This window comes from Mobula hypostoma, chromosome 5, assembly GCF_963921235.1.
Source record: "Mobula hypostoma chromosome 5, sMobHyp1.1, whole genome shotgun sequence".
In the NCBI taxonomy this organism is placed as follows: domain Eukaryota; kingdom Metazoa; phylum Chordata; class Chondrichthyes; order Myliobatiformes; family Myliobatidae; genus Mobula; species Mobula hypostoma.
Genome location: NC_086101.1, coordinates 198,445,983 through 198,466,664, shown reverse-complemented (window position 1 = coordinate 198,466,664; position 20,682 = coordinate 198,445,983). Strand labels below are relative to the sequence as shown.

Below are 20,682 nucleotides of genomic sequence, written 5' to 3'. Positions count from 1 at the left end.
CGAAAACATCTTGTTAAATCCACTCGCTGGATGTTTTTTTGTTTTTGGCACCATTCTTTGTAAACTCCAGAGTCTGCTGTGCGTAAAAATCCCAGGAGATCAGCAGTTTCTGAGATACTCAAATCACCCTGTGCGGCACCTAATTAATTAGCTTGTTTACTTTGGCTTTTTTCTTTAAAGAGGTGCCGGATGCGCTCCGGCTAGCACGGCACCACTGGGGAAACACCAGGTGATAGATGAACCTGGAGGGGGAAGGATGCAGTAAAGAACTGGGAAGTTGATTGGTGAAAGAGACAGAAAGCCATGGAAGAAAGAAAAGGGCAGGGGGAGCACCAGAGGGAGGCGATGGGTGGGTAAGGAGAGAAGGTGAGAGAGAGAAAAGGGCATGGAAAATGGCTAAGTATGCCCACAGTAAAAGAATCTCAGGGTTGTATGTAGTGATGTGTATGCACTCTGATTTTACTTTGAACTTTGGTGTGACTGTTGGGTTCAAGGGTGCTCTACCTTCGTTATATTTGTGGGGTGGGGGAGGGGTTGCAATCTGGTGAAGCTTCACTAGATTGATTGCTTTAGTGCAACATTTATTATATGAGGAGAGATCAAGCAGACTTAGCTGAAGCTATCCTGAGTTTAGAAAAATGAAAAATTATCTCAACAAAACATGCCAAATTTTAAATTGGCCCAAACATTGTGTTTTTCAGAGGAGCTAAGCTCTGTGTCGTGAAAACAAAGAGAAAAGCAAAGCAGAGTCAAACTGTCACACAAGATTACATCATTACACGTGAGTATACCACTCGTCATTTATACCACACCTGATTACATCATTACATGTAAGTATACCACTCGTCATTTATACCAGCGGTCCCCAACCACCAGGCTGCAAATCATGTGCTACCGGGCCATAAGACCATAAGACAAAGGAGCAGAAGTAGGCCATTCAGCCCATCGAGTCTGCTCCACCATTTTATCATGAGCTGATCTATTCTCCTATTTAGTCCCACTCCCCGGCCTTCTCACCATAACCTTTGATGTCCTGGCTACTCAGATACCTATCAATCTCTGCCTTAAATACACCCAATGACTTGGCCTCCACTGCTGCCCGTGGCAACAAATTCCATAGATTCACCACCCTCTGACTAAAAAAATTTCTTCGCATTTCTGTTCTGAATGGGCGCCCTTCAATCCTTAAGTCATGCCCTCTCGTACTAGGGCCGGGAGGAAACGATATGAGTCAGCTGCACCTTTCCTCATTCCCTGTCACGCACTGTTGAACTTGAACATAGGGTTGCCAACTGTCCCGTATTTGCCAGGACATCCCCTATATTGGGCTAAATTGGTTTGTCCCGTATTTCCCTCGCTAAGGTAGAGCATTCCTATGAAACCTTTTGTGCTGAAATGGCATGAAGCGAAGAAGCAATTACCATTAGTTTACATGGGAAAAATTTTTGAGCATTCCCTGAATCAAAAAATAACCTAACAAGTCATACCAAATAACACATAAAACCGAAAATAAATAACACTAACATATAGTAAAAGCAGGAATATGATAAATACACAGCCTATATAAAGTAGCAATAATGTATGTACAGTATAGTCGGGAAGATGAAGGCAAAACTGATTTGTGGGGGAAAAATCGGCACATACGCACATGCGCACACCGGTGCCCGCGCAAGGCTTCATGGTCATGGTAGTCTTTCCTGGGGTAAAGTGTCCCGGGATTTGACTGCTACTTTTGTCCCTTATTTGAGAGTGAGAAAGTTGGCAACCCTAACTGTAAAAGACATGTTGAGGTGAGTTTAACCTTACTTGAACACCCCTCCCCCCCCCCCCCCCAGTTGGCCGGTCCACGAGAATATTGTCAATATTAAACCGGTCCGTTTAATATTGACAATATTCTTGCAGACCGGCCGACCGGGGGGCGGGGGGGATCAATACGAGACAAACCAATTTAGCCCAATATACGGGATTTCCCGGCAAATATGGGACAGTGGGCAACCCTATGTTCAAGTTCAACAGTGTGTGACAGGGAATGAGGAAAGGTTCAGCTGACTCATATCGTTTCCTCACGGCTCGGTAGCACATGCTTTGCGGCCCGGTACCAGTCTGTGGCCTGGTGGTTGGGGACTACTGTACTACAAAGATTGGCGCAAGGGTTTATGTTGTTTGGAAGTCTATGAGTTGAAGTGTTCTGCAAAGATTGGTGCGAGGGTTCTAAAAGTCCATGAGGAGAGGTGTTCTGCAAAGATTAGTGCAAGGGTTTATGTTGTTTGGAAGTCCATGAGGGAGGTGTTCTGCAAAGATTAGTGTAAGGATTCCAGAAGTCCATGAGAAGAGATTTTCTGCAAAGATTGAAATACCTTGCGGTACCCAACTAGTCACTGCCTGCCATTCTGAAAAGGACCCATTAGTCCCTACTCTTTGTTTCCTGTCTGCCAACCAATTTTCTGTCCATGTCAGTACCCTACCCCCAATACCATTTGCTCTAATTTTGCACACTAACCTCCTATGTGGGACTTTATCAAAGGCTTTCTGAAAGTCCAGGTACACTACATCCACTGGCTTTCCCATGTCCATTTTCATAGATACATTCTCAAAAAATTCCAGAAGATTAGTCAAGCAGGATTTCCCCTTCGTAAATCCATGCTGACTTGGACCTACCACTGCTATCCAAATATGCCACTATTTCATCTTTGAGGTTATCCACTTTGGTGGCAAGAACAGGAAGGCAGATTACTATCTGAATGGTGTCAAGTTAGGAAAAGGGGAAGTACAATGAGATCTTGGTGTCCTTGTTCATCAGTCACTGAAAGTAAGCATACAGGTACAGCAGGCAGTGAAGAAAGCTAATGGCATGTTGGCCTTCATAACAAGGGGAACTGAGTATAGGAGCAAAGAGGTCCTTCTGCAGTTGTACAGGGCCCTGGTGAGACCATACCTGGAGTATTGTGTACAGTTTTGGTCTCCAAATTTGAGGAAGGACATTCTAGCTATTGAGGGAGTACAGCGTAGATTCATGAGATTAATTCCCGGGATGGCGAGACTGTCATATGTTGAAAGATTGGAGCGATTGGGGTTGTATATGCTGGAATTTAGAAGGATGAGAGGGGATCTGATTGAAACATATAAGATTATTAAGGGATTGGACACACTAGAGGCAAGAAACGTGTTCCCGAAGTTGGGGGAGTCCAGAACCAGAGGCCACAGTTTAAGAATAAGGGGTAGACAATTAAGGGGTATATGGGGTGTCAGGGAGGGGTAGCACCTCTGGTGGGGGAACATGTCGCGTCCTTTTCAGGGCGGTTGGTCCACCTTTGGTCCCCACCTGGCACTCAGCTCTCACCTGTGGCTTCCCGTAGCTGTTCGCATGCGACAGCGGCCAGACCCCGGGCAACGGCTTCAACAAGCCGGTTAACCAGGTGAGGGCAGCCGACGGATCTCAAACCCTCGGTGAGATAGGGAGTTGTCTATCCCAGCATGTGAAGACAGACTCCGGCGGATTGAGCGGATGAGACCAATGGAAGGTCCAACGGTCAAGAAGGCGGTCTCTGCAAACGTCGTGGAACTGGTCATCCACTGCGCCTAGTCCCATCTCCAGCCGTCCAGACTCTGTCTTGCCACTGAACCCAGATGGGAATTGGGAAGCGAGAGTGAGCTGCCGCTGCGCAACTCTCCCTCACTTAAATCCAAATCACACGCTAGTCTCGACACCATCATTATGGTGTCAAGGTCCTCATTGACGTCAACGATGGACGAACAACCAACCAACCAACCAGACAATTTAGAACGGAGTTGAGGAAGAACTTTTTCGCACAGAGGTTTATGGTTCTGTGGAATGCTCTGCCTCAGAAGGCAGTGGAGGCTAATTCGCTGGGTTCTTTCAAGAAAGAGTTAGAGCTCTTAAAGATAGCAGAGTGAAAGGATATGGGGAGAAGGCAGGAACAGGGTACTGATTGTGGATGATCAGCCATGATCACAGTGAACAGCGGTGCTGGCTCGAAGGGCTGAATGGCCTATCCCTGCACCTATTGTCTATTGGTGCGAGGATTGTACGAGGGGTGATGATAAGTTCGTGGCCTAAGGTAGAGTGCGTCAATTTTAGAAAACCTAGCACATTTATTTTTCAACATAGTCCCCTCCTACATTTACACACTTAGTCCGGCGGTCGTGGAGCATACGGAACTTGGACCTTCAGAAAGTGTCCACAGCTGGGGTGAATGATAAGTTCATGGCCTAATGGAGAAGGAGATGAGTTATACAGCTCTCAGTACATGCACTTGCAGTTCAGCTCTTTGAGTGATTATGCAGAAAGTTTGAAGTTAATAACTCATCAGGGGTGATTGATAAGTTCATGGCCTAAGGTAATATAGAAACAGAAAATAGGTGCAGGAGTAGGCCATTTGGCCCTTCGAGCCTGCACCGCCATTCAGTATGATCATGGCTGATCATCCAACTGAGAACCCTGTACCTGCCTTCAGGTAGAAGGAGATGAGTTACTAACTTCAAACTCTCTGCATAATCACTCAAAGAGCTGAACTGCATGTGCATGTAACGAGAGCTGTATAACTCATCTCCTTCTACCTTAGGCCACAAACTTATCAATCACCCCTTGTAGGTCCATGAGGAGAAGTGTTCTGCAAAGATTGGTGTGAAGTGTGTATGTTCTTTGTGATTATCAATGAATGACACAGACAAAAAAGTGAATAGACTGATTGGAACAAAGTAGTTGATGCAGGGGAAAGACGATTCTGGACTGGGTGCTGTATGATGAACCAGATTTAATTCGGAGCTTCAAGTAAAAAAAAAACACCTTTAGGAGACAGTAATCTTAATTTGATGAAATTCACCCTGCAGTTTGAGAGGGGGAAGATAAAGTCAGATGTGTTGGTGTTACAGTGGAGTAAACGGAATTGCAAGGCATGAGAAAAGAACTGGCCAGAATTGATTGGAAGCAGTTACTAGCAGGGATAATGGCAGAGCATCAATTGTAGGAGTTTCTGGGAGCAATTTAGAAAGCACAGAATATATATATATATATCCCAAAGATGAAAAAGTATTCTGCAAAAAGGATGAGGCAACCGTGGCTGACAGTGGAAGTTAAAGACGACATAAAAGCAAAAGAGAGGACATATAACAGAGCAAAATTTAGTGGAAAGAATAGAGGATTGTGGAGCTTTTAAGATCCAACAGAAGGCAACTAAAGAAGCCATAAAGAGAGAAAAGATGAAATATGAAGGTAAGCTAGCCAATAATAAGATACCAAAAGTTTTCTCAAGTGTAGAAATGCTGTTACAAGGTAAAGGACAGGTCCCCATTGGTGGGGTGTAGGAATGCCACTACAGGTTAAATAATGGTTCTTTTGTGTTTTCAGCACATGCTTTGCCTATGTTCCGGGAGCCGAGGCAGAAGAGCACGAGGAAGCAGTTGGAAAAAGATCGCCTTGATCCTGTAAAATCCCACAAGCCTGAACCTCCGGTATCTGGTCCAGGTAACATCTCTCTCACGCTGATGTTCTCGGTGAGAGTGAGGTTGCGGGGGGAGAGCTGCTGGGGAAAGCAAACCTGGGGCTGCCGCAGAGGGATCCTTGGCGATGGAGGGGGAGGGGAAGGGAGGAGGAAGTCTATGGATCATTTTGTGGAGGGAGGGGTTGGTCTATGGGTCGTTTTGGGGAGAGGGGGAGGGGTGAGAGTCTGTGGATTGTTTTGGGGAAGGGAGGGGGAGAGAGTCTGTGGGTCATTTTGTGGATAGAGGGGAGAGTGAGAGAGTCTGTGGGTCATTTTGTGGAGAGAGGGGAGAGTGAGGGAGTCTGTGGGTCACGGTCTGGAGGGAGGGAGCAAGCCCATGGGTCATGGTGTGTTGCGGAGGGAGGGCAAGTGAGTCCACAGGTTATGATGGAAGGAAGGAGGGGAAGGAGGCTGTGGAAAGGAGCCCATGGATTGTTTGGTGAAGGGAGGGGAAGGGTGGAAGGGGTGGGAGTCTGTGGGTCATGGTTTGGAGGGAGGCAGGTGGTAGGAGAACGTGAGTCCATGGGGCATGGTTTAGAGGAGGGGAAGGAGCACATGGGGATGATGTGACGGGAGCCTGTTGGGTACAGTACTGCGGGGGGGAGGAAGCACAGAGGGAAGCCACTGCATGGAAGTTCAAGAATGGACACTGAGGGAGAGAGCTGGAGCCAGGGTGGGAGGAAAAGATGTGGATGAAACACTGTTCGGTAGAGCCCTGGAGAAGGGATTCTGTGCGAGGTGGGGGTGGGAGGACTTTGATGGTGGGTAGAGAGAGCATGGAGGGTGAGGGTTGTGAGCACTCAATGCAGAGACTTTGGGCTGATGTGAGCAGGGAGCTGGGAGCCTATTAGGCGATGGAGCCTAATACATTGCCAGTCCTTGGTCATCAGGAGTTTCTAAACAACTTTGTTCTAAACCTCAGTGGTCTGCTCCAGGTCAAAAAGGACGGGCTGCACCTGAACTGGAAAGGGACCAATATCCTGGCGGGCAGGTTTGCCAGAGCTGTTGGGGAGGGTTTAAACTAGTTTGGCAGAGGGGTGGGAATCAGAATGTGAGTGCAGAGATTAGAGTAGAAGGACAAGGGCATGATGCTATGTGTTCTGAGTTGGTGAGGAAGGACAGGCAGGGACAAATCATAAATGTAGCCAGTTAGAGGGGTTGAAATGTTTCTATTTCAACGCTAGGAGTATTAGGAATAAAGGGAATGAACTTAGAGCATGGATCAGTACGTGGAACTACGATGGTGTGGCCATTACTGAAACTTGGCTGGAGGAATCCTTGGCAGGATTGGCTGATGCAGGTACCGGGTTTTAGGTGCTTTAAAAGGAATAGGATGGGAGGTAGAAAAGGGGGTGGGGGGGCCAAGTAACATTACTGGTCAGGGATAGTATCACGGCTATAGAAAGGGAGGACGCTGCAGAGGGAGTGTTCACTGAGTCGGTGTGGGTGGAAGTCAGATATAGGAAGGGATCAATCACTGTGCTGGGAGTAGTCTATAGGCCCCAAAATAGCTCTTGGGACACCGAGGAGCAGATAAGCAGGCAGATTTCAGAATGATGCAGGAAATACAGGGTTGTAGTTATGGGTGATTTCAACTTCCCTCATATTGACTGGCACCTCCTGACTGCAAGGGGGATAGATGGGGCTGAATTTATCAGGTGTGTTGAAGAAGGATTCCTGACACAGTATGTGGGCCGGCCGACGAGAGGAGAGGTCAGACTGGATCTAGTTCTGGGTTATAAACGTGGTCAGGTGGCAGACCTCTTGGTGGGGGAGCATTTTGGTGAGAGTGACTACAACGCCCTTAGCTTCAGCATAGCCATGGAAAAGGATAAAAACAGACAAAATGGGAAAGTGCTTAACTGGGGAAGGGCTAACTGTGAAAGGATGAGACAGGAACTAGCGAGAATAAATTGGAAACAGATGTTCAAGGGTGAAAGCACAGAAGTAATGTGGAGGAAGTTTAGGGACCACTTGTACTGGGTTCAGGATAGGTTTGTCCCACTGAGACAAGGAAAAAATGGTAGGAAAAGGGAACCGAAGCTGACAAAACATGTGAGGCAACTCGTCAAGAGGACGAAGGAAGCATATGTTAGATATAAGAAGCAGGAAGCAGGAGGGGCTCATGAGAAAAATAGGGTACCAGGAAGGAGCTTAAGAAAGGACTTAGGAGAGCTCGAAGGGGGCATGAGAAGGCCTTGGCATGTAGGTTTAAGGAGAACCCCAAGGTGTTCTCTGCGTATGTGAAGAACAGAAGGATGACAAAATGAAGGTGGGGCCGCTAAAGGATAAAGAAGGCAACACGTGCCTGGAGGCGGAGGAGGTTGGGGAGGTCCTAAATGAATACTTTGCTTCAGTATTCACCTGCGAAAAGGACCTTGATCAGGGTGAGGTCAAAATAGAACAGGCCTGTGTGCTGGACAGTGTGGAGATTAAGGAAGAAGAAGTGTTGGATCTTCTTAAAAATGTCAAGATTGATAAATCCCCAGGGCCGGATATGGTATACCCCTGGTTGCTGTGGAAAGTGAGAGAAGAGATCGCTGGAGCAGTAGCTATGATCTTTGAATCCTCTTTGGCTGCAGGGGAGGTGCCGGAGGACTGGAGAATGACAAATGTAGTTCCCTTGTTTAATAAAGGTAATAGGGAGAATCCTGGGAACTATAGACCAGTGAATCTTACGCTGGTGGTTTGCAAACTATTGGAAAGGATTCTTAAGGATAGGATCTACGAGCATTTGGAGAAGTACAGTCTACTCAAGGATAGTCAACGTGGCTTTGTGAAGGGAAGGTCGTGCCTCACGAGCCTAATTGAGTTTTTTGAAGAGGTAACAAAAGAAATTGATGAGGGTATGGCGGTAGATGTGGTCTACCATCAGGTAATTATAGACCAGTGAGCCTTGCGTCTGTGGTGGGAAAGCTTTTGGAAAAGATTCTTAGAGATAGGATCTATGGGCATTGAGAGAATCATGGTCTGATCGGGAACAGTCAGCATAGCTTTGTGAAGGGCAGATCGTGTCTAACAAGCCTGATAGAGTTCTTTGAGGAGGTGACCAGGCATATAGATGAGGGTAGTGCAGTGGATGTAATCTACATGGATTTTAGTTGGGCATTTAACAAGGTTCCACATGGTAGGCTTATTCAGAAAGTCAGAAGGCATGGGATCCAGGGAAGTTTGGCCAGGTGGATTAAGAATTGGCTTGCCTGCAGCAGGCAGAGGATCATGGTGGAGGGAGTACATTCGGATTGGAAGGTTGTGACTAGTGGTGTCACACAAGAATCGGTTCTGGGACCTCTACTTTTCGTGATTTTTATTAACGACCTGGTTGTGGGGGTAGACGGGTGGGTTAGCAAGTTTGCAGACGACACAAAGGTTGGTGGTGTTTTGGATAGTGTAGAGGATTGTCGAAGATTGCAGAGAGACATTGATAGGATGCAGAAGTGGGCTGAGAAGTGGCAGATGGAGTTCAACACACAGAAGTGTGAGGTGATTCACTTTGGAAGGACGAACTCCAAGGCAGAGTACAAAGTAAATGGCAGGATACTTGGTAGTGTGGAGTAGCAGAAGGATCTTGGGCTATATGTCCACAGATCCCTGAAAGTTGCCTCACAGGTAGATAGGTAGTTAAGAAAGCTTATGGGGTGTTAGCTTTCATAAGTCGAGGGATAGAGTTTAAGAGTCACGATGTAATGATGCAGTTCTATAAAACTCTGGTTAGGCCACACTTGGAGTATTGTGTCCAGTTCTGGTCGCCTCACTATAGGAAGGATGTGGAAGCATTGGAAAGGGTACAGTGGAGATTTGCCAGGATGCTGCCTGGTTTAGAGAGTATGGATTATGATCAGAGATTAAGGGAGCTAGGGGTTTACTCTTCAGAGAGAAGGATGGGAGGAGACATGATAGAGGTATACAAGATACTAAGAGGAATAGATAGAGTGGACAGCCAGCGCCTCTTCCCCAGGGCACCACTGCTCAATACAAGAAGACATGGCTTTAAGGTAAGGGGTGGGAAGTTCAGGGGGTGTATTAGAGGAAGGTTTTTTACTCAGAGAGTGGTTGGTGCATGGAATGCACTGCCTGAGTCAGTGGTGGAGGCAGATACACTAGTGAAATTTAAGAGACTACTAGACAGGTATATGGAGGAATTTAAGGTGGCGGGTTATATGGGAGGCAGGGTTTAAGGGTCGGCACAACATTGTTTGGCCGAAGGGCCTGTACTGTGCTGTACTATTCTATGTTCTATATACTGCCTGACTTGCTGAGTTCGTTTAGCATTTTGTATGTATTGTTCAAGATTTCCAGCATCTGCAAAATCTCTTGTGTCTATGTTTGAAGGGAAGTAATTGTTCTTGTACCTAGTAGTGTGGGACTTCAGGCTTCTGTACCTTCTACCCAATGACAGATGGCATAGCCTGGATGGTGGGAATCTTTGAGGCACCATCTCATGTTTTGATGGTGGGAATGGATGTGCCTGTGATGTTTTTGGCTGAGTTTAAATGTAGCTTGCGCATTTGAGTTGCTGTAACAGACCATGATGCAACTAGTCAGAATACTTTCAACAATGCATCTCCAGAAGTTTGTTTGAGTGTTTGGTAACAAGCCAAACTTCCTTAACCTCTGAAGGAAGTAAAGATACTGGCATGCTTTCCTTGTGCTGGGCCCCAGACAGTAATTTAAAGCTGTCTACCCTCTCCACCACTGTCCAGGTTTGTCCAGTCTTCTTATAACAAATAATCTCAGTTCCAGGGAATATCCTGGTGAAGCTCTTCAATACCCTATATTGGATTGAAGTCTGAACTCCGACTCCCTGGGCTGTAATAGTCATCACTGGTGCAGCCAATTGGTTTTCGAAGTCGTATAATTAGTTAAAAGGAGATTTGTTTTTGGAGACCTTTGTGCAGTCAAGGTGTTTCAATAGATTGTAGTAAAAATACACCTGTATCTGGAAGGTCCAACTGCTGGTCTGTCAGTATCCTGGCAAAAACTACACCATGAAGACAAAAGAACACTTTAAGCCATTCCATGAAAAGGTTATTGAAAAGCACAAGACAGGAGATGGATACAAGGAAATTTCCAAGTCACTGAATATCCCTTGGAGTCTCTTCTTTGGTTGTCCATTGAATCTGACGACAATGTCCACTCCTTTAACAGTGAGATCTTTGACTATACAGACCTATCCTGGACCCACAAGCTCTATTGCAGGTGGGACATGTATATGTAGTGTGGTGGCTACACTTCTCCTGTCTCTCTTCTGCTGTCTTCTGGTTGTACTTTCCATCTCCCGAATACGAACCCCTTCTCTACACAGCTGTCACCAAGTGGTACAGTGAGCAGCTACATTCTCCAGGTCTTCGGGTCTAATCTTGCACTTCCTTAAAGCGTTCTTCATCTGATTCTTATAGCACTTCTTCAGCCTTCCAGCTGAGTGTCGACCATGATGTAGCTGACCGTATAACACTCTCCGGGGTAGCCGACATGGGGGTATTCTTATCATGTGCCCCAGCCACTGCAGCTGATGCTGGGTGATCATGGCCTCAATACTCCTGAAGTTGGTCTGTACAAGTATTTCAGTGTGAAGCACCCACTCACACCAGGTAATTCCCAGGATGCGCTGGAGGCAGCTTATGTGGAAGCGCTCCAAGGACTTGATGTGACGGCTGTAGGTTACCTAAGCATCACAGCTATAAAGGAGAGTGGTGACACAGACTGCTTAGTATACGGCGACCTTTGTGAGGGGACGAAGGATCCTGTCTGAAAGACTCTATGTCGAAGTCTCCCAAAGGCAACTGATGCCTGTTTAATGCAGCTTGGAGTACAGTTAAGTCAATCATCAAGAAATGGAAAGAATGTAGCACAGTTGTAAATCAGCCTAAAGCAGGCTGTCCTCAAAAACTGAGTGACTATACAAGAAGGCGACTAGTGAAGGAAGCCACCAGGAGACCTATGACAAATCTGGAGGAGTTACAAGCTTCAGTGGCTGAGATGGGAGAGACTGTGTGTACAACTATTGCCCAGGTGCTTCACCAGTCACAGCTTTATGGGAGAGTGGCAAAGAGAAAGCCACTGTTGAAAAAAACTCACATGAAATCTCAGCTAGAGTTTGCCAGAAGGCATGTGGGAGACTCTAAGGCTAGCTGGAAGAAGGTTCTATCGTCTGTTGAAACCAAAATTGAACTTTTTTGGCCATCAGTCTAAACACTATGTTTGGTGTAAGCCAAACGCTACACATCACCAAGAGAACTGCGACTTGGGACAAGATTCGTTTTCCAGCAAGACAATGACCCCAAGCATAAAGCCAAAGCTACACAGGAATGGTGTAAAATGTCTTGGAGTGGCCAAGTCAGAGTCCATACCTCAGTCCAATTGAGAATTTGTGGCTGGTCTTGAAAAGGGTTATTCACTCATGATCCCCTTGCAATCTAACATGGCTTGAGCAGTTTTGTAAAGAAGAATGAGAAGAAAATGCAGGGTCCAGCTGTGCAAAGCTGATAGAGATTCAAGGCTGTAATTGCTGCCAAAAGTGCATCTACTAAATACTGACTTGAAGGTGGGGGAATACTCATTAAATTAATTACTTTGTGTTTTATATTTGTAATTAATATAGATCACTTTGTAGAGATCTGTTTTCACTTTGACACGCAAGAGACTTTTTCTGTTGATCAGTGTCAAAAAAGGCCAAATTAAGTCCACTTTGATTCTTTGTTATAAAACAATAAAACGTGAAAACTTTCAAGGGAGGTGAATACCTTGGAGTGAATACTTCATTCACTTAACACAGAACAAAGAAGCTTCTAGAGCTTTCCAGAATTATACTTTGTATAACCACTATAGACACTAGGAATCATCGCAAGTAGTTGCTTGTATATAAGCAATTATATAAAGACAAGCAGATAATTGTTAAACTACAAAGAAACTAACAATTAAATAGTCTATTGTAAGAACTAAATAGTTGGATCCAATATTAGTTCATTACTCAGTTAGTTTCCATCTCTAAAAGCCTCTAACATACTCACAATTCCAACTTGTTTCATAGCATCAATACAGTTGCAAATATACATTTAGTCCTCTTGGCCTAATCATCCTATAAATTTACATAAATAAACTTTTAAAAAATTACTTCCCCTACAATAAATCAAATACTATCTCTGATTCTACTATCAAAGCTTCATTACTTGTTGAACAATGGATTGCAAGAAACACATACAAAATGCTGAAGGAACTCAGCAGTCAGGCAGTATCTGTGGAAAAGAGTACAGCTGACATTTCAGGCCAAGACCCTTCAGTCAGGACCAGAGAAAAAAAAGTCTATTGCTAGAAGAAGCAGGATCTCCCAGTAGCCACCAATTTCAATTCCACTCCCCATTCCCATTCTGACATGTCAGTCCATGGCCTCCTCTACTGCCGTGTTGAGGCCACACTCAGGTTGGAGGAGCAACACCTTATATTCCATCTGGGTAACCTCTGACCTGATGACATGAGCATCGATTTCTTGAACTTCCAGTAATTCTTCCCCCCCCCTTACTATTCTCCATTCCTGTTTCCTTCTCCCCACTTATTTTACCTCCCTTTGGTGCTTCTCCTTTCCTCTCTTCCTTTATCTCTTTCGCTAATCAAGTTCCCAGCTGGTTACTTCTCCCCCTCCCCCTCCCCTGGTTTTACCTATCACTACTTGTACCGCTTTATCACCTCCCCCCATTGTCTTCACCTCATCTTTTTTTTCCCCAGTCCTGATGAAGGATCTCAGCCCAAAACATCAACTGTTTACTGTTTTCCATAGATGCTGCCTGGTCTGCTGAGTTCCTTCAGTATTTTGTGTGTGTTATTTAAAGAACTGTAATTTTAAAATTTGACATTGGTTGTAGTAAGGGCTTTGTACTGCATTGTGAGTATTGTCATTTGGAGAGATTGGTCATGTCAGTTTTGTGCTGGTCAGGAGAATGTTTGCACTGGAGGTTGAGTTTACTTTAGGATGGTAATATGGTATGACTGTCTTTTCGAGTTGTGCATCTATCAGAGTAGATGATTGTTGTGGGTGTCCATGAAGTTCGGAGGTGCTGATCACATAGATGTCTATTGGGGTTTGGGAATATCTTGGACAGCAGGATTTTGTGGGGTGATTGGGTGTTTTTGTTTTGGTAATACGTGACCTTTGGAGTGTTGCAGTTGAGGTGCTTTGTGTCTGATGTGACTTTAATTTCAGGGCGTGGTGGACGAGTTGGGACTCATGGTGGTACATTATCGTCATTCATTGTGAAGAATATTGCCCTGGATAAAACAGATGACAGTAACCCTCGTGAAGCTATCTTGCGTCATGCAAAAGATGCTGAACAGAACCCTTACTGGGTGGCTCCTGCCTATGTTAAGTGAGTATTGGTGGTGGACTGGGGCCTTGAGGGAACGGCCAATCAATGGGGCCACATTTTCAGCTTATTTCACTCTCGCTTCTACGTAAATTGAGATAAAGACAGGAGTAAACCTCACTACTAATAAATAGAATATAGGACAGTTCAGCTCCTTCCACCCACAATGTGTGTCAACCCTGTAACCTACTCCCAAGATAAATCTAGCCCTTCTCTCCCAATTAACCCTCTGTTTTTCTTTCATCTATGTGCCTATTTAAGAGTCTCTTAAATATCCTGTATGTATCTGCCTGTGCAGTGCATTCCATTATCTCCTGTGTATCAAATCTACCTGACTTTATCTCCTATACTTTCTTCTCAAACTTTGTATTAGCCATTTCTGCTCTGGGAAAAAGTCTCTGGTTGTACACTTGACCTATGCCTCATCATCCTGAATATCTCTGTAAAGTCACTTCTAATCCTCCTTCGCTCCAAAAAGAAAAGCTCTAGCTGGCCAGCATTGTAAATTTCCTCTACACCCTCTCTAAAGCTTTCACATCCTTCCTCTTATGAGGTGACCAGAACTGAACGCAGCATTCCAAATGTGGTCTAACCAGGATTTTATAGCACTGTAATATTACGTTGTCATTCTTCAATTCAATCCCTGGACTAATGAAGTCCAACACATCATACATCTTATTAACAACCATACTAACTTCTGCAGCAACTTTAAGGGATCTATGGATGTGGACTCCCAAGATCCCTCTGTTCTTCCTAGTGAAGTTGGAACTGTAGTCACTCTTAACTATATTATTCCCTGTGATTGTCTACAGGTATGTTCTATTGGTCCATGACTGTTGATTAGGCCTATGGTATAGCTCAACAAATTGAACACACCCTTTTTTTGCTCATAACCTATCCAAATGGCTTCATTTTAATAGTTTTCAAGTATATCCTCCCTTATCCTTTGCATGATGAATTCCTGTAATGCCACCTTCTCTTTTACCTCCTGGAATTCGATACCCTGGAATGTTGGGTTGCACTCCTTCCCTTCTTTCAAACATGTCTAACCAGGTACAATATCATATCACAGGCTGACTTGTTAATCTGCCTTACTTATCAGACTCCTTATGTTGAATAAGATGCAGTGTAACGTAGAACAGTGCAGCACAGTACAGTGCTGCCCTTTCAACCTGCGCCATGATCAATCTAACCCTTCCGTCCCACATTCAACCCATGAGTCTGTATTGTCTGCCTCATTGTTTTGTGGTCAGTGGGTGTGTGTGTTTTACTGTTTCATTTTCTGATGCTGTCTTTGCCTCTTGCTTGTGCCTTACTCTCTGTCACATTTCCTGCTGATTTCAGGACGCAGCCACATGCAGTGTTTGCAGACGTGGAGTCCGAGGAGGAGCTGGATGATGATGAGCCCGAGTGGAAGAAACGGAAATTGTGAGCAGGCTGTCCTTGAACATGTGATCCTGAGCAGCTTCACCTGTTCATCGTGTTGTAACGGTCGATGAGGGAGATTGTGTGAGAAGCGTGCAGCAGGTGTGGGGTTTTCAGGGCAGGTAGTGGAGTATTTCCAGCTGACCAAACAACATGGTCTCTATTCAGTGTTTTACCTTATAACTTCAGTTAATTAAACCTGTGCTGATGCAATTAATTGTCTTATTTCATTTGCTCTATGCCGAGGTCAGAGAGAATCCTTGGCAAAAGGTTAATAAAATCCAAAATGGAGCCTACGTGCTCCTGTAAGCCCCCAGGTTCGGCAGGCTGTGTTAGTCTAGAGGAAGACAGTCGCTGCCCAGCCAAGTTGATGAAATCTCATTTGTGTGGATGCTGCGTGATGTGTTCCCCCTGTTACAACTCAGTACCACGAAAGATCAGACGATACACCATATGCAATTAAACAATTGAGCTTTATAATTCTACAATTGGCTGTGGGGTTATACAGAAAACAAAAAGGAAAAAGGGCCCATTTTAATGAAACAGTCTGTTGTGCACGTTGGAGCTCACAGTCTTATATAGAAAACCTATAGCACAATACAGGCCCTTCGGCCCATAATGCTGTGCCAAACATGTACTTACTTTAGAACTTACCTAGGGTTACCCATAGCCAGTTTTCCATCCTTAAATTCCCCATCAATTTCCACGGAGCATCGTTGACTCCCGGACCCTCACTGCAAGTCCACTCCATCCTGCAGTCCACCAGCTCACTCCTCTCACGTCTTCTCTCTTCATCTCTTGCCCACTTCTCAGACACAACAAGAAAGGAACAACAAATTGGATGGCACACATTCCAAAGCCCCATTATCTCTGGTCCTAACCCAAACACTGCTGCTACACAGAAACCATTGCATTAGCAGTGAAACCTTACAGAGCGTTACACTCTCCCCCCCACCAAATTTAGTCATATCCTCATGACTTTGAGATAATTCGCCAACCCTTCCTGCAAAGCACAAAGTCTATCCCAGGCATAAAAGGCAGTGACATGGCTCCCCATGACGGTAGGGGTCACACTCTGTTCCCCAGTGCTACATAGGCCAGCCTATCCAGTGGTCTCCTAATTCTCTGAGACCCCCATTCCCCCTCATCTACCTCTTCATGTTCCGACATGACTGGGGATACTTCTGGTCTACCTGGCGAGGTCTCCCCTGGCCTATCACTCATGCCCTCCTGCAACTCGGACCTCTCTGACCCTTGGCTGAGCCCTGCTTCACCCCTTGCGGGGTCCTGCTGAAACCCAGTCTGTCCACAGATAGTCCCCTCAATTTCACCTGACTCAGCATGAGAAGGGTTGGTAGTCTCTTCCTCAGTCAGTGGAGAGTTAGCAGAAGGCAGCATATACCACACTCCCATATCCTCATCCTCTGAGTCTGTATCCCACTCAGGGGCGGAGGCTGGCCTAACCTCTCCTGCTGTTGGTCCATCAGTTGCCCCACGTCGCCGCAGAGTCCTCTTACTAGGTGTAGGCTCCAGGTCGGGCTCTGGGTCAGCCTGCACGTCTTGTCCCAGAGGCAGAAGGTGGTTCCGATGGAGAATCTTGACAGGCCCATTCCCATCCTCTGGTTTCACCAGGAAAACTGGTACATTTGGCATCTGACTCTCCATTGCATAGCGCGTAGCCACCCAGTTGTCAGTCAACTTGTGCTTCCCAGGTAGTCCCAAATTCCTTATCTCCGGGCATGAGCTGGGAGAACCTAACTTTTTGATCATATCTCCTCTTATTTCCTTGACCCTGCTCGGCAGCCACGACCCCAGCTAATTCATAAGCCTTTTTCAGCTTCCTTCTCATGTCAGACACATACTTCAGAAGAGTCTTCGGTGGTAGGTCACCCTCATCAGTCCCAAAACAAAGGTCAATGGGCAACCTTGCCTCGTACCCAAACATCAGATAATATGACGAGTACCCGGTAGTTTCATTTCGGGTACAGTTGTGACAGTAGACCAAATGTCCAATAGGCTGACTCCACCTGCTCTTTTTGCTGATCTCCAAGGTCTCAAGCATGTCTAGCAAGGTCCGATTAAACCTCTCGGGCTGGGGATCACCCTGCGGATGATAGGGAGTAGTCCTCGACTTCTTGACTCCAAGCATGCTCAGTAACTCATGGATGAGCCTTCTCTCGAGATCCCGTCCCTGATCACTATGTATCCACGTGGGGAGGCCACAGTAAATGAAATACTTCGCCTATAACACTTTGGCCACCGTGGATGCCCTCTGGTCCTTGTTAGGGAAAGCCTGCGCATATCTGATGTAGTGGTCTGTGTTGACTAAGACATAGAAACATAGAAAATAGGGGCAGGAGTAGGCCATTCGGTCCTTTGAGCCTGCACCGCCATTCAGTATGATCATGGCTGATCATCCAACTCAGAACCCTGTACCAGCCGTCCCTCCATACCCCCTGATCCCTTTAGCCACAAGGGCCATATCTAATATATAGCCAATGAACTGACCTCAACTGTTTCCTGTGGCAGAGAATTCCACAGATTCACACTCTCTGTGTGAAGAAGTTTTTCCTAATCTCGGTCCTAAAATGCTTCCCCTTTATCCTCAAACTGTGACCCTTCATTCTGGACTTCCCCAACATCGGGAACAATCTTCCTGCATCTAGCCTGTCCAATCCCTTTAGGATTTTATACGTTTCAATCAGATCCCCCCTCAATCTTCTAAATTCCAACGAGTATAAGCCTAGTTCATCCAGTCTTTCATCATATGAAAGTTCTGGCATCCCAGGAATCAATCTGGTGAACCTTCTTTGTACTCCCTCTATGGCAAGGATGTCTTTCCTCAGATTAGGGGACCAAAACTGCACACAATACTCCAGGTGTGGTCTCACCAAGGCCTTGTACAACTGCAGTAGTACCTCCCTGCTCCTGTACTCGAATCTTCTTGCTATAAATGCCAGCATACCATTCGCCTTTTTCACCGCCTGCTGTACTGCATGCCCACTTTCAATGACTGGTGTATAATGACACCCAGGTCTCGTTGCACCTCCCCTTTTCCTAATCGGCCACCATTCAGATAATAATCTGTTTTTCTGTTTTTGCCACCAAAGTGGATAACTTCACATTTATCCACATTAAATTGCATCTGCCATGAATTTGTCCACTCACCTAACCTATCCAAGTCACCCTGCATCCTCTTAGCATCCTCCTCACAGCTAAACTGCCGCCCAGCTTCGTGTCATCCGCAAACTTGGAGATGCTGCATTTAATTCCCTCATCCAAGTCATTAATATATATTGTAAACAACTGGGGTCCCAGCACTGAGCCTTGCGGTACCCCACTAGTCACTGCCTGCCATTCTGAAAAGGTCCCGTTTATTCCCACTCTTTGCTTCCTGTCTGCCAACCAATTCTCTATCCACATCAATACCTTACCCCCAGTACCGTGTGCTTTAAGTTTGCACACTAATCTCCTGTATGGGACCTTGTCAAAAGCCTTTTGAAAATCCAAATATACCACATCCACTGGTTCTCCCCGTCCACTCTACTAGTTACATTCTCAAAAAATTCTATGAGATTCGTCAGACATGATTTTCCTTTCACAAATCCATGCTGACTTTGTCCGATGATTTCACCGCTTTCCAAATGTGCTGTTATCACATCTTTGATAACTGACTCCAGCAGTTTCCCCACCACCAATGTTAGGCTAACCGGTCTATAATTCCCTGGTTTCTCTCTCTCTCTCCTTTTTTAAAAAGTGGGGTTACATTAGCCACCCTCCAATCCTCAGGAACTAGTCCAGAATCTAAAGAGTTTTGAAAAATTATCACTAATGCATCCACTATTTCTTGGGCTACTTCCTTAAGCACTCTGGGATGCAGACCATCTGGCCCTGGGGATTTATCTGCCTTTAATCCCTTCAATTTACCTAACACCACTTCCCTACTAATATGTATTTCCCTCAGTTCCTCCATCTCACTGGACCCTCTGTCCCCTACTATTTCCGGAAGATTATTTATGTCCTCCTTAGTGAAGACAGAACCAAAATAGTTATTCAATTGGTCTGCCATGTCCTTGCTCCCCATAATCAATTCACCTGTTTCTGTCTGTAGGGGACCTTCATTTGTCTTAACCAATCTTTTTCTTTTCACATATCTGTAAAAGCTTTTACAGTCAGTTTTTATGTTCCCTGCCAGTTTTCTCTCATAATCTTTTTTCCCCTTCCTAATTAAGCCCTTTGTCCTCCTCTGCTGAACTCTGAATTTCTCCCAGTCCTCAGGTGAGCCACTTTTTCTGGCTAATTTGTATGCTTCTTCTTTGGAATTAATACTATCCCTAATTTCCCTTGTCAGCCACGGGTGCACTACCTTCCTTGATTTATTCTTTTGCCAAACTGGGATGAACAATTGTTGTAGTTCATCCATGCGATCTTTAAATGCTTGCCATTGCATATCCACCGTCAACTCTTTAATAAGTGTCATTTGCCAGTCTATCTTAGCTAATTCACGTCTCATACCTTCAAAGTTACCCTTCTTTAAGTTCAGAACCTTTGTTTCTGAATTAACTAAGACATTTGCCATGTTGATGGCACCTGGCCTTATTGACTGGAAATCCATACACACCAGGTCCAGAGGCCCCTTACTCTGCAGGTGGGATAAGGGAGCTGCCTGCGTAGGCCGCATCTTCCGCCGTGTGCATCGAATGCATAACTTGCAGTATTCTTCGACCTCTGGCTTCATTTGGGGCCAGTCAAACCGGTCTCTGAGCAATCCATAGGTCTTTTCAACCCCCAGATGTCCAAAATCATCATGAAGTGACTTAGAACCATAGAAACTACAGCACAGAAACAGGCCCTTTGGCCCTTCTTGGCTGTGCCAAACCATTTTCTGCCTAGTCCCACTGACCTGCACACGGACCATATCCCTCCATACACCTCCCATCCATGTATCTGTCCAATTTATTCTTAAATGTTAAAAAAGAACCCGCATTTACCACCTCGTCTGGCAGCTCATTCCATACTCCCACCACTCTCTGTGTGAAGAAGCCCCCCCTAATGTTCCCTTTAAACTTTTCCCCCCTCACCCTTAACCCATGTCCTCTGGTTTTTTTCTCCCCTTGCCTCAGTGGAAAAAGCCTGCTTGCATTCACTCTATCTATACCCATCATAATTTTATATACCTCTATCAAATCTCCCCTCATTCTTCTACGCTCCAGGGAATAAAGTCCTAACCTATTCAACCTTTCTCTGTAACTGAGTTTCTCAAGTCCTGGCAACATCCTTGTAAACCTTCTCTGCACTCTTTCAACCCTATTTATATCCTTCCTGTAATTTGGTGACCAAAACTGAACACAATACTCCAGATTCGGCCTCACCGATGCCTTATACAACCTCATCATAAC

At 45.4% G+C, this 20,682-nt stretch overlaps 1 protein-coding gene across 5 annotated transcripts in view; it reads left to right on the top strand.

Annotated features, from left to right (window-relative positions):
- The window catches only part of LOC134347280 (WD repeat-containing protein 70), a 211,642-nt gene extending 196,146 nt beyond the window's left edge, over positions 1-15,496 (top strand). For all 5 annotated transcript variants that reach the window (XM_063049678.1, XM_063049679.1, XM_063049681.1 and 2 more), the window contains exons 15-18: positions 702-781; positions 5,369-5,485; positions 13,699-13,861; positions 15,203-15,496. In XM_063049678.1, coding sequence (XP_062905748.1) covers positions 702-781; positions 5,369-5,485; positions 13,699-13,861; positions 15,203-15,290 — 448 coding nt within the window. In that variant the 3' untranslated portion in view covers positions 15,291-15,496. The remainder of the gene's footprint in view (positions 1-701; positions 782-5,368; positions 5,486-13,698; positions 13,862-15,202) is intronic.
- Positions 15,497-20,682: the final 5,186 nt, after the last annotated feature.